Source organism: Lampetra planeri, chromosome 29 (assembly GCF_965212315.1).
Source record: "Lampetra planeri chromosome 29, kcLamPlan1.2.h2, whole genome shotgun sequence".
Classification (NCBI taxonomy): domain Eukaryota; kingdom Metazoa; phylum Chordata; class Hyperoartia; order Petromyzontiformes; family Petromyzontidae; genus Lampetra; species Lampetra planeri.
This window is the reverse complement of record NC_136135.1, coordinates 11,013,497-11,026,716: the sequence shown is the minus strand read 5'-3', so window position 1 is coordinate 11,026,716 and position 13,220 is coordinate 11,013,497. Positions and strand designations below refer to the sequence as shown.

Genomic DNA, 13,220 nt, shown 5'->3' with positions numbered 1-13,220 from the left:
GGGGAAAAATGAGGGCACGCTTCTTTTTTGTTAAATGATAATGCTTTATCATCTCGGCAAGAACTAAAATAATGTTATGCTATTACAACGCGGAAATTTCCTGTGGAGTTGAGCAATTTAAAACGTGGGTGCTCGTTATTTTAACATTAACATTCGGCTGTTTTTTAATGTTTCCTTTCGGTGGTACTTGGTCAAAGGGCATTTCTCTACTTGCTGGAAGCAAACGATAGCAGATCTGTTTCCAAAGCAGGCATATCCCCGCTTTTTTTTGCGTAAAAGGGTTCAAGGCGCAGCCCTGTAATTGCTGGATTGCACCACTGCTGGTGGAAGGGTCTCCACGAGAAGGAGCTCTGGGGAGCCCCTCTAGAAGGTGTTTTTTGTGCCTATTCTCCTCCAGTGCCGCCCACCATTTTAGAAATGAAGCTATTTTGATCATCCATATTTAACGTATTATTTTTCTTATAAAAAAGGTGAATTTTTATATTGTGATTATGATTTATCTATACATTTTTTATTTCGCCTATCTGTCATTGTTTATTATTAATTTATTTCGCTGCCTATGTCAGTGTTTTTTTTGTTGAGAAACCCCGATTTAAAATGTTTTGTCTCACAGGGTAATTCAAAGTAAACTGAACTGAACAGCAGCGGCTCGCCGTCTCAAGAGCAGCACGGCACCGTCGGAGCACGCTGTAGGTCCCTATCCCGTCGGTGGCCTCGGGATAGCCGGCAAAAACTCTGGTCCGACCGTGCTGTCGGCGAGTGCAATGCGTAACCAAGTATCGATTTTTTTTCGCCGATTATTTTTTGAACGATTAAACCTTCAGATGCCTGCAAGGGTGACGTGAACCCATTTCGCCCACCGCGCATTACAATTGGAAAGCAATTATTGTTGTAAATAAATGCTTCCGCATAGGGAGCTTCAGAATCGATATGAATTGATCAATGCGTCGCCGAGCGCCTACTATTTTTGTCACTTTTGAAAGAAAGATATAGAACACCGAGAACACGAAACTTATATTTAAATGAATCCTGAAGATCGATCATCATAATAACAATAATAATAATCCTGTCTTACCCAAGCAAGCCTCCCCTTTCACTCCCCAAACCCATATGTAGCAGCATCCTCAAGATGTTTTCATAAATTACCGGCTCGGTGTATTTGTGCATGGGACGAAACCAGAGTAACCTCAAAACGTAACACACGTTTCCAAGGAGGTACTTATGTCAAAATGTGTACAGGTAGTTCACCAAGGTATTCTACCTTTGTTGGGTATGTACGCTTGTAGGTCGAAATTATATCGCACTGTACGTATCCAGCTGTGCTAATGGGAGGTGCGGGGGAAGGACAACAAGCTAAACACAAGAAGAAAGTTGTAAAGAAATTAGTTTTCAACTTAGATAGTAGAGTTGGCAAAATGCCCTCTAGCAGGGCCCTCTCGAGCCTTCTCTCGCGGGAGCCCTTCCGCCAGTTACAGACGTTAGCAGGCAATCACAGGGCTCCGCACCCCTACCTTATGTAGGTGACCTCTTAGCTCAGCAGGTGTGTGTCATGCACGCACACGCGATGATGTCTTATTAGGAAGCCACTGGAGCTGTACACTTTTACATCTAGATTGAAAACTAATTTCTTGATAAATGCTTTTTGTCTTTAGTTGTCCTTCCCCCACACCACAGATTGGCACGGTTGGCTACATACGGTGCCAAATAAGTTCAACATATGTACATGCAAAGCCCGAGCCTGCACCTCAATACCAAAAGGGTATCATTGTGGTTGGAAGGCGTATAGCAGAGGGAGTTACCAAATAATATCAGTCTTCTAAAGAGCAGTGCAGCAACGGCGGTGAGAAGGTTCACATATTCGGAGGACAAATATAACTTCTTGACTTTATAAATCTAGGTCAGGACAGAAAACTACCGGGTTGGGAGATATCCAACGCATCTAAACTTTTTTAGAAGACCTTTGGTCTTGATGATCATGGCAGAAAAATGTATTCATCGACTCATTCACGTGACCTTTCATTACCTTTAGTGCACGTGAATGAGTCGATGATTACATTTTTTCTGCCATGATCATCAATGTAAGGCAAATAAATAACAGAGTGAGTTTACTGAAGTAACCAAACTAAATGTGATGAAAAAAATCAACTTGGCACGAAGCACCGTGATCAAGGATGTAATGCTCAAAAAATTATTCACGCATTTAAAGTTTTGGATCTCGTTAAATATGTTCAACGAATGACAACAGTAATTTATGGATGCAATCGCCTCGCCTTGAATTGTGTTGTTGCTGCAAAATGTATAGTAATTGGGCCTTTATAATTACAGGAAGCCACAGCTCAACATAAGAGACAGATATTGTCTTGTACAAACATTTCTTGGCTCTCTGTTTTGGCATGTCTTACAAAAAGTTTGGAGATTTGCTAACGAGTAAAAATAATCGAAGTTTCTAGCCACGTGATCTTCACGCACACTGCTGTGGGAACACTCTTAATTAGCAAGATTGGCTACGTATGGTGCGAAAGAAGTTCAACATACATACGTACATGTTACGCCACAATTTGAGCCCTTTAAGTTATGCTTTTAAAAGTTGTAATCCCCACTGGTTATTCGCTCACCAGCGATTGGCTAGCTTATCACGTGAGTACCACAGCACTGAACTATAAAGAAATATCATCAACTATTTTTATTTTACCAGGTAAGGTCGACTGAGCTACATAGCTTTTTTTCAGAGGCGACCTGGCCACAAATGATAGCTCAACGAAGTGGCTTATCACGTGGACATTTATAGCAGCCAAATACTCTAAGCGAATGTTGATTTATAAACGTGGAGGGAAAAATCGGAGAACCAGGACAAAAATATATGTGATCACGGGAAGAGAGACACGCAAACTCCAAAATATGCAGGCGTTTAGGGTCGAGGTTGAACCCATGACATCCTGTATACAAGGCGAGGTAGTTAACATTTTGCCACTGTGGCACCCCTGTCTTAAAAGGAAAAACAATATAGGTAACGTTTTGTGCAAGGGCCCTTCCTTCTTCATAGCACATCGTGTTGTTATTTGTGCTTGTGCACTACTGCCAACGCAGAATCATCAAATATATTGCTACCACTATTCGAATAAACGTCACTCATCATCCGCACTACGTTCAACAATCACACTCCAGGTCACATCGACACAATATACTCACACATCCACTCACCCACTCACTCACCACACACTGCAGGTCACAATAACTTCCTCGCTCAACCATCCACTCACCCGCTCACTCGCCACACCGCTGGTCACCTCACTTCTCTTTCTGCTTCTTCCCTCGCACTGCTCCACGTTGGAATTCCCTCCCATCGTCGATTATCCCAAGTTCTTATAATAATCTTGCTCAGTTTAAGAAGCATATCGACTTTAGCTGGCATTGTGGGCTTTGGGGCCTGTGCTCAGCAATGGTGATGAAAGAAAAAGACCCCAGCTCCACCAACACGCACAGTGCGTGGCTATGCCAGCTTATGTCGCTTCACCCACAGACAGACGTTTCAAATTCTTGCTGGTGGCAAGCCTGAGTTGGCAGACGATTGCCTATTTTCCGGCTGGTGCTGTGTTCACCCTGTGCCGCCCAAGGGACAGCTGCCACTTGGGGGTCCCCTTGCCTAGATGTCAGCAGGGCAATGGGATAGTTGAGATTGAATGATGCGCTTTGTGTTGCTGAGACATTTAAGCAAGCACCATGTAGCCAGCATCTAAGAGTTGAATTTGCATATTCTTATTTATATTATATATATGAGCATATTTAAACTGACACCAAACTGTAGATCAATGTTGATAATGCAATGAAGTACATTATAACTGAGTAGTTATTTTACGTTCCGTCTTACTCTAAACATGTAGGCACTTTAACAACAGGAATCGACAATTGTATTCTTGAATCTATTTTTCACCGAGCCCTTGCCGCAGGACTCGATAGTACTTTTATTATCATCGTCAACATTAATGGCGACGCATTTAGTGAGAACGCACCGGAATGTTGATTTGGTTTATCAGCACCTCCGGTTGGCTACGTACGGTGCGAAAGAAATTTCGATTTAAAGCTTTCGTGACTGCAGGGATTCATCTTCTTGGTTCTTTCGGTAAAGTCACGTAGAAGGGAAGTAATAAAATAATAAAAATAAAACATAATAAAATAATTCTCACGACGTTTCGGCTACAACGCAAGCAGCCATCCTCACCTGAGGACGGCTGCTTGCGTTGTAGCCCTTCTACGTGACTTTACCGAAAGAACCAAGAAGGTAATAGAGAAGTTTAAACATATTCATACGGAACAAAGTTTTGGGAGCAAAGAGCAGGGCTTCGAGAGCCAGGTGGGTTTTTTCGGTGACTTGTATTTACGTGTTCACAAAGACATCCGCATCAATAAGATAATTGGCCTGCCGGTTCCCCAGGTAACGTGGAATGCGTCGGGGCATTTATAGTCGCGCTTTGCTCTTAAAAGATATTTGGTTTAATGCTAGTGAGTTTTAATTCGTGAAATAATTATGGCATTGCTTTTTTTTACTTACTCTCGTGTAGAAGTGTGACCCGCTTGGCGGTGCTGCTCGCCGAGTGCCGGACAGCGCAGATAGCGCCAGCCAGACATTCATCTCTTTAATTGGGGTCCGCAGTGACATTCGCCCAGCCCGTAATAAGGTTAGCGTATAATTACACGCATCAATTATCAGGCGGCACAATTATCGCACGCGGGGAACCGCGGGCTCGCAGAGTGGCGGTGGACGCTTTCCGTGCGGGAATGAACAGGTGAAAGAAAAAGAACACCCAAACCGAAGAATAAGAAGACTCTTCTTTTAACCCCTTATTTGAAAGGAATGGTTGTGTTTTTAATCAAGGGAATAGTGTTCGTCGGCATATATAGGTAGCATAATAACGTTAACTTCACCGTTTTTGCGCAGTGCCTGGGGACGTGAAATCAGCTGCGTGGTGTCCGCGGGTGTTGAGGTGTGCGGTTTTACCATTTGCTGTGGCTTTGATAGGGGAGAACGAGAAGGACCGCTGCATCACTGTTGCACCAATTTCACGGCCTGTGCCGGAGAGCACGACAGTAAAATATTTAATGGGGGGGGGGGGGGGGCAATAGCTGTGGAACTTTCTCGGAAAAGCGTAGAACATCTTAAAGCAAGAGAGGCCATGCGAGTGAAAAACGTGAACTCCCAGATGTGGCTTCGCTCCCAATTGCTCGATGTCACACCAGCCAATTCATGTCAGGATTCCGTCAACAACAAAAAAATGCAAGATATCTACATCATGATTCCTTGTAAAAATGTTTCAGTTTTGTTGCCAGAAAAAAGGGGAAAAACCTATTCTTATATTTTGGTACTGGAAAAGGTCTCATGATGTAGATGCACACCCCGAGCCCTCATTACTCTGATAGTGCATTGTCTTTTAGCTGTACGCCTTTTGGCGTCCTCTGGTTGAAACACCGTTTGAGACGAAGCTCAAAAGAAAGCCGTCTCTGGTGTAGACCAATCAGTTTCAAGGACAATGCATTTATTACCAGAGTATGTTTTTTGTTTGCATTCTGACCACAAGTATTGTGGTCAATGCACACATGATTCCTCGTGAAAAGGTTTCAGTTTTGTTGCCAGAAAAAAGGGGAAAACCTATTATTAAATGCAAGAAGTGTTTGGTAATGAGCTCTTAACAGCTGTCCCCTCGGCTATTTCCTGGTTGAGTCACCGAGGTCATAATTTGCGGTGGGTCAAAATGACAGTAAATTAACATTTGCTGAGCAAAACACTGTGCTTAATTTTGAGGTTTTTGCAGTGAGGTTGGAAGGCATTAAACGACGTTCACGTTGATGACGAAGGGTGTGTGGTGGTTCCCTCGGGTACGTGTCGTTTCGAGAATAAGACGTTTCACACGGGGAACCTATCGACCTTTTTTATGTTGCATTAAAGGAGGGGGGTGGTGCGCACTTCACACACACGTGTTCACGAGAGAGGCATCTTGGAGATCAATACTTTAAATAATCGAAGTTTTTCACTTAAAAATAAGTAATTGCACTCCACATTTATCTCGCATAAATCCTCAAGCTCCCTTCAAACTCCCCTTTGGCTATTTTTATCGTGGCATTTGTGGTAAAACCATTGGCATCCGGATAAGAGAGTGAAAAGCTGAAGTTTAAAAGTACTGACAGCAATTGTGATGAAATTATCATTGTTATCATGGGCATAGACTAACACTCATGGTTTACTAGCTCACGCATCCCGGAAATGTTATGAATCGTCACAATTCATAGACTTGGGTCTGGAGTTTGGGGAAGCACTGAGTAGGCGTGAGATCGAGTGGCTCTGTGTTAACAACCAGGGCAAAAGTGTACGGTTGGTGTCATGGCCACGTGTTGCTTCTTCTCCTTCTTTGTCCGTATGGCTGCTGATGTAGACGCAGAGCAACAACTACAATGTCACATTGAGGTGGTCAAGCCCAAATACGCACATCAGGAGCAGCGGAGTGTATGGCTGCGATGTCTCCTTCGTATTTGTGGACCCTGGGGCATTGCGTCGTTATATAAGTTGCACGGTCCCTTTTTAAATCCTTTATATTAAGTTCGCTTGCTTGCTTAGGACCGTGCAAATCTTTCGGTCGTTTTTTAACCCACTTTCCGTGATCCAATCGAGCTGAAATTTTCCACACAGACTCGTTGTGCGTGACAATTAATGTTCGTGAAATTTTTTTTCAAAAATGTTACACTTTTTAGGACAAAAATATTATATTTAATTACCAATTGCTTAATGGTGCAATGCAATCATCTGACCCATAGGTGGCAGCCATCTCAAGCCAGAGGACGAGAGGACTCTAGCCGCCACGCATATAAAGGATTTATAGTGACAAACTTTGTTTTTACGGGTTATACTTATTTTATTCTGGATGATCACAGTCGCACACTGCTGCAGGAGAGTTTATAAGTTTCCATTTTGTGCATCAGGTGTCTGCATCTACTGCTGCTGACACGGTTAGTGCAGTGGATGCGATTTAGGGTGGACCATGATCACGTGTTGCTCGACACAATGGATTAATCTAGCAATTAACCCATTGAGTATTACTAATTAAGCGACTCATCAATTATTGCTATTAATATTTAATGCACTTAATCTCCCAAGCGGCCTACTGCTCATTCTGCTCATTCTGCCCAACGTAACTGATCGATATGAATTGAGTGCCCGAGTGCTGGGGTTTTAAACCCTTTTGCCCTGAAATATGCATTGCAATAAATAGTTTGGTAGTGACCGTTAATGGGCGTACCGTCCGTGCACCGTGTATTTCCATAGCCCCTCAATATAAATTTTCGTGTTATTAAACATTCATACGAGGGGCATTATTTTTTTAATTTATTCAGAAAGGTTAGAAAGTGTTTCATCCGCAAATTGAGCCCTAGGAGAGGAAACCTACTTCTAAAGACATCATCTGGCAATAATTATCCCTTCATACTTTTTTTGGGAGCAATTAGTGAACACGTAGACAGACGTACGTTCTGTTAATTGTGCAGTGGTATACTTTATATATATTATCCTTTTGACCATAATAAAACGTTATCAGGCACAATCCAGTGACTTGGAGATGGAGGGAAATAAATTACAGACACACCCATCAGCATAGCAGTTGGGTGCCTGCAAAGGCAGTCGAGCAGATAGGATTTTGACTGTCTTCTCCTCTCACGTGTGAGTTGTCTCCAGGGTACGGTGCTTAGCAGCCGCATACAAAGCTGCTCGGAATGAATTGTCCAAACATTCATTCTAAGCGGGACCTTTCCATTAAATAGCATCGGACATTCATGAAGGCTTCTTCCGGGCACTAAATCACTACTCCAGCTGCTATCTTTATTCTGATAAAAGCATTAATGTCTTTATTACAAGAATTGCAATTACACGATAACGATGTAGTTTATGACATCAACACTACGTAAGTGTTTAATTAATCAAAGTGTTTTCCAAAACACTTCCTATTAATTGCACCTCCATTCAAATCCAGGGAGTGCTGTGAGGATTTTCAACGCTCCCAAAGCCACAATATTATCTCCCCACGCCTCTGCAAATGAGTTGTGCACGGTGACAAGCAAGCATGCCGCCCGTGTTGACGACTTTGTTTACCAGGACTGACGGTGTCGTCTCGGCTCGACTTTGTTTAACGACCACACTGCAGGTCACAGCACTTATCTATTCTGCTTCTTCCCTGGCGCCGCTCGACTTTTGGAGTTCCCTCCCCACCGTCTCGATCCCCTTTGTGACGTTTTTGGGCCTTTGGGCCTGTGCTCTGCAATTGTGCAAAGCAATTTTTGTTTGTTGATTATTAACGATGGCGGTTTCCGTTTATGAAAGCACGTTTCAAATGATGCAGGTTTTTCTTTCGTTGCCTCCCCGGAGGATCGCTTTTAAAGGCGTTCTTTGAGACAACTCAAGCGTTTCGCCTTGTTCGGCACCACTTCAGAGCCATTGCCCACCCTCAACCGATGCCCCGATGATGTTGCTCTCCCTTAACAAAGTTCCGGCTTCTGCCTCACTGCCATGAATGGATGTGCGCTCACAAGTAGCCGTTGAAACAATAGACCGTGTTGCTGCTGCAACTGCAGCTATGCCCAAGAATGTACGTTGTAGGTATGTTGAACTTCCATCGCTGCCAGCGGGCAGGCAACGATGGACTGAATAACTACTTGGAAGCTGAGCTGTGTGCATGTACATCCGTTAGGCCACTGTTAATCTGGCCAGATGGCTCGGCGCAAGATCGAAGAGGTTGCGAATTAAAATCCTAGTTTGGTCCTTGATGCAGCCCATCATCCATCCAGGGCCCATAAAACGAGTACCACTTTGTGGATCAGTCGATGATAGAATCACGCATTTCATAGAATGAGGAGATTCCACGACTGGCTTAGGGCTGTAAACGATAGGTGACCATATGTATCTATGTTGAACTTCTTTCGCACTGTATGTAGCCAACCACGCTCATCGGAGGTGCAGGGGAATGACAACAAAATAAAGACAAAAAGCAGTTCTAAAGAAATGAGTTTTCAATCTGTCGATAGTAATTTTACATGTCATGCAGAAGGCCTATTTGGCTGCTATACATTTCCTCATGATGGGCCATCTTGTTGAGCTATGATTTGTGGCCAGGTCGTTTCTGAAAAAGAGCTATATAGCTCAGTGGGCCTTACCAGGTGAAATAAAAATAGTTCAATCGTTTAATTTTCAAACTTTGCATATACTGTACTGTATTGGGATATAATGTGCGTTAAAGTCTAGTTTCCCATTCTACTGCGTATTTCGCTGCCCACGGAAGAACTATGGTGGTCCAAAGCCACGGGGTTCTGAAACGTTTAAAAAAAACAACCGCCGTGAAGGTGAGCAAACAATGCACTTCCCAGCCTGCCCTTGGAGCCGCGCTCTCCGTGGTGGTGGCGGCGGTGATGCATTCTGCTTTAGAGTCGTCACTTGTTGTGACTTATCGCTCACGTAATGCGCATGCCCTCATTATTATTTTTGTTGCTGAAATTCTACATTTGTTGGAGCGCACCGAAATTTGCGGACGATATTTTATTTCACGCGGTGGGGGTGAAAAGAAAGTAAAGCGCGCAGTGGGAAGGTTTGTAAGAATATAACACGATCAAACATATACATGCTAAATAAAAGCATCGCACAGACGCGTAAAACACACGTTTAAACACCTGCAATATATGAAATGTGTGTCTGCATACATGTGATTATATCTATTTATGGTGAATGCTCTTTATGTTTTCCAAGAGTAGATTGATAGTTGTGTATGTGTGTGGGCCTGGCTCTTGAGATAGAAATGTCCAGTGCCTGTAATTGCGTTCGCTTTTTTAAGTTTATGTTTTCATAAAGAGCACTTTGTGGAGGGGAAATAAGTCGCTTATCGATTGAGATCTCTGCTCAAGGGTGATCACGGGTTACTTATCATCAGCTGTGGTCTTACAGGTGGATCTTTGAGGTTGCCCGAGGGCAAATTGACCACGTGTGGAGTCGGTTTCAGAATGACGGTGCATTTTTTCCCCTTCACTCATTATTTGTTTCATACCACGTGCATTAGATGCATTATGTGTCATAAGCCAATGATAATGTGTCTCTGTCATAAATGTACATCTTATCTATTATCAGTGTCCCTTAGCCAGTGTTATAAGTTATACGTTTTCACGCGAACTCCGGTCATCCTCGCAGCAGCAGCGGCAGCAGCGGCTCTTGGCTGGACATTAAACAAAGAAGGTCACCGCATCGCGCGATTTCAGATGCCCTTCTGCGGCCGTCTGGAATGCTCTTCCTTCGGATATTAGGAAGCCGCTGGAGCTATGCACTTTAAAATCATTTAGATTGAAACTGATTTCTTTAGAACTGCCTTTTGCGTTTAGTTTATTGTCCTTCCTCCGCACCACCGATTAGCATAGTTGGTTACCTAGTTAAACATACATACATTCATATGGTAGGCATACGTCTATCCCCGGGCCAAGCACTGTTAAGGACAGGGATTTCCATTTACACAGAGCTTAAATACTACGACGGCATCTTAAAGCACATGCTGAACTCTCGCTGCTGCGTTACTCAGCATCACCGGGTGTGCTCAGTTTATGGACCCGTGGGGGAAGATTATGGCTGGGACTTGTGCTGACTCTTGGACTTGTGTTGGCCGTGGTTCGGATTTAAGCCCATATATACCCTTTCCCATTCCGATGACGTACGTGTCATCAGTACACGTACGTCATCGGAACTGAATCGGAAGTAAAAGGCGACGCGGGAGGGCGTGTGGCACAGTTTGGCGCCAGCTGTCATCGAGTGTGCGCTCGTGTCACTACAGTTCTCTGCAGTGAATAAAATTCACGCTGAACCCTTGCGCCTTCCGAGATTAAGCGGTGAACAGGACACCCAGCCTGCAACTTGCAGATGTTTCGGAACGGGTTAAGTAAGTACATTTATGTACGCGCAACTCTTATAACCTAGGTTATCAAAAGCGCCCTCTTGATGAGGATCCCTGAAGTCTGGCCACGTGACACGGCAGCTCCAGGGCGCAGGAAGGCCGTGAGCGAGTCAAGGTGGGCGGTTCCCAAAATTACCGGTACTTTTCAGATGTTGTGCAGCCTTCAAATGAACTGGTGTTAGATTTGTGTGAACACTCATTATTGCGCAATAAATATCCGCTGTATCCTAAAACTTTCTGGAGGTTAAGCAAAGGCCACATCGACTTTAATTTCCACAGTGCCCTACAGCACTTTGAGTTGGGTTATTTAGAGCTGATGTATGTACTATGCACAATAAAGTCGAAATTCCATTCCAGGTTGCGATAGTATAGCAGCTGTAGGCTATATATGGAGGTATGTGTGTGTGTTTGCATGTAAAAGAAGAGAAGGGCTGATTGGGTACAGAAGGATGTGGAGCTGAGTGGACTTGCCAATGACTGGTACCAGCAGTGTCAAGATCGGCCTCTGTGGAGGAGGCTCATGAAAGATGCTACTGGGGAGTTGGAGGCAGTCGCCCTCCAGCAACAACGGAGGGGAGAGGAGCGACGCTCACAACAATGAGCAGAGCGCCGAGCGGCTAAAACTCACTGAGCTCGCACAGCGGGGAGCGCAGGTGGTGCATTTGCCAGTCATCCTAGTCAGTCAACCCATGGAAACCTGGGTCTTGTCTCTTGACCTGCAGTCAGCAAGCCTTCAGCACTTCACGTGGCCTCAAGGTGCACCTGGCCTGGCGCAAGTGCTGTGGTGATGTCACCGTCACTTACATGTATAAACGGCTGATCCCTCAATTTCCAATTTAAATGTTTCCTCTCCATTGCTCACCTCAATGTACCTCTGGCAGGCTTTCTGGTGCACACGTGATCACGCAGCTTTCACAACGCGCCGTCAAACCCCCAACGTGCTGGGACTGCCGGGTGATCAGGAGATGGCACTGGAGCAAGTGGGGTGTCTGTGACTGGTGTTGTCTGCTGTACGTTTTAGAGTCTTCTCCAGGCACTGTGGTTTCCTCCCAAGTCCAAAGCACCCGTTTGCCAATGAGCTCCCCAAGTATCCCAATGCAGGATCCTCCTAACAGTCTTGAGACTCAGCGAGGATAATCTTGGTAAAAAAAAAAAGGACGTTGTTATGACAACGTTCTGACGAGTTCTGACGAAGTTGTTATGACACCATACTCTCTGGTTCTTTCAGTAAAGTCACGTAGATAGAAACAATAATAAAAGAAGACGGCCGCTTGTGTTGCGCCCGAAACGCCGTGTTTTCTTTGAACACGTTCCTTCGGAGTGGGCAGATAGGAACTTGGTTGGACAGCGCATTCGTGCACGGCAAAAAGCTCGCGGTCACGTGACGCACTTCAACCAATCCGGGAGCGTACATGTTTGGGAGGGGCTATGCACGACAGACAAATAATCCCTGGTGGGCAGTGTGGAACTGTTGTTCCTACCTGTATTATTTTTTCTACCTACGTGAATTTACCACAAGAACCATAGAGTATGGATTCCTGCAGTCACGAAAGCTTCAAATCAAGATTGTTATGACACCGTTGTAGTTGGGTTCGAAGCATCGCTGCGTCGATTGCGTCTCGGTGCAGCCTCCCTCGGTCTGTTGCACCGGTCCTCCTGGGACTCGAGTGAATCAGCGAGCGCTGGATCATCAACCAACGTAACTGCTCTCCTTCCAAATTGAGTCAGATGCTTTTAGATTATTTTGATTATTTGGCTGCTATACATTGCCACACGTTGAGCCACTTCGTTGAGCTATCGTTTGTGACCAGGTCACTTCTGAAAAATAAGCTAATAGCTTAGTGGGCTTTACCTGAAAACATTTAAAATTGTTCAGTTTAATTGTATTTTTGCGTGTGATTTGTTTACCTTTCCTGTACTTTGCACTCCTATCGTGTTTTTGTCTTGTTTGTAGTTGTAACTTTCTGACACGCCCCCCCTGCTTTACAGCTCATAAGATTCCTCCGCAAGCATAAATAAACATTCCCGATTGTGATTTTCAAAATTGCGTTTCTGTGCTCGTGTATTTCAGCTGGAGCAGGCCTCACCGACGAGCAGAGGGAGTTCCAGAAGGTGGCTCTGGAGTTTGCCAAGAATGAGATGGCACCCCACATGGCCGAATGGGACCTCAAGGTGAGCTCGCGAAAAACCACCGCCCCTTCCGGCGCAATGCAGCGCGCAGGCCACAGTGGACTGAATCATCACTTGCTAGCCGAGCCG

The 13,220-nt window shown here is 44.6% G+C and overlaps 1 protein-coding gene across 1 annotated transcript in view; it reads left to right on the top strand.

The window, feature by feature from the left end:
• ACAD8 (acyl-CoA dehydrogenase family member 8) overlaps positions 1-13,220 on the top strand; it is a 617,085-nt gene that overhangs the window by 113,689 nt on the left and 490,176 nt on the right. Inside the window, exon 2 of the mRNA XM_078608250.1 lies at positions 13,033-13,133. Within this exon, the coding sequence (XP_078464376.1) occupies positions 13,033-13,133 (101 nt within the window). The remainder of the gene's footprint in view (positions 1-13,032; positions 13,134-13,220) is intronic.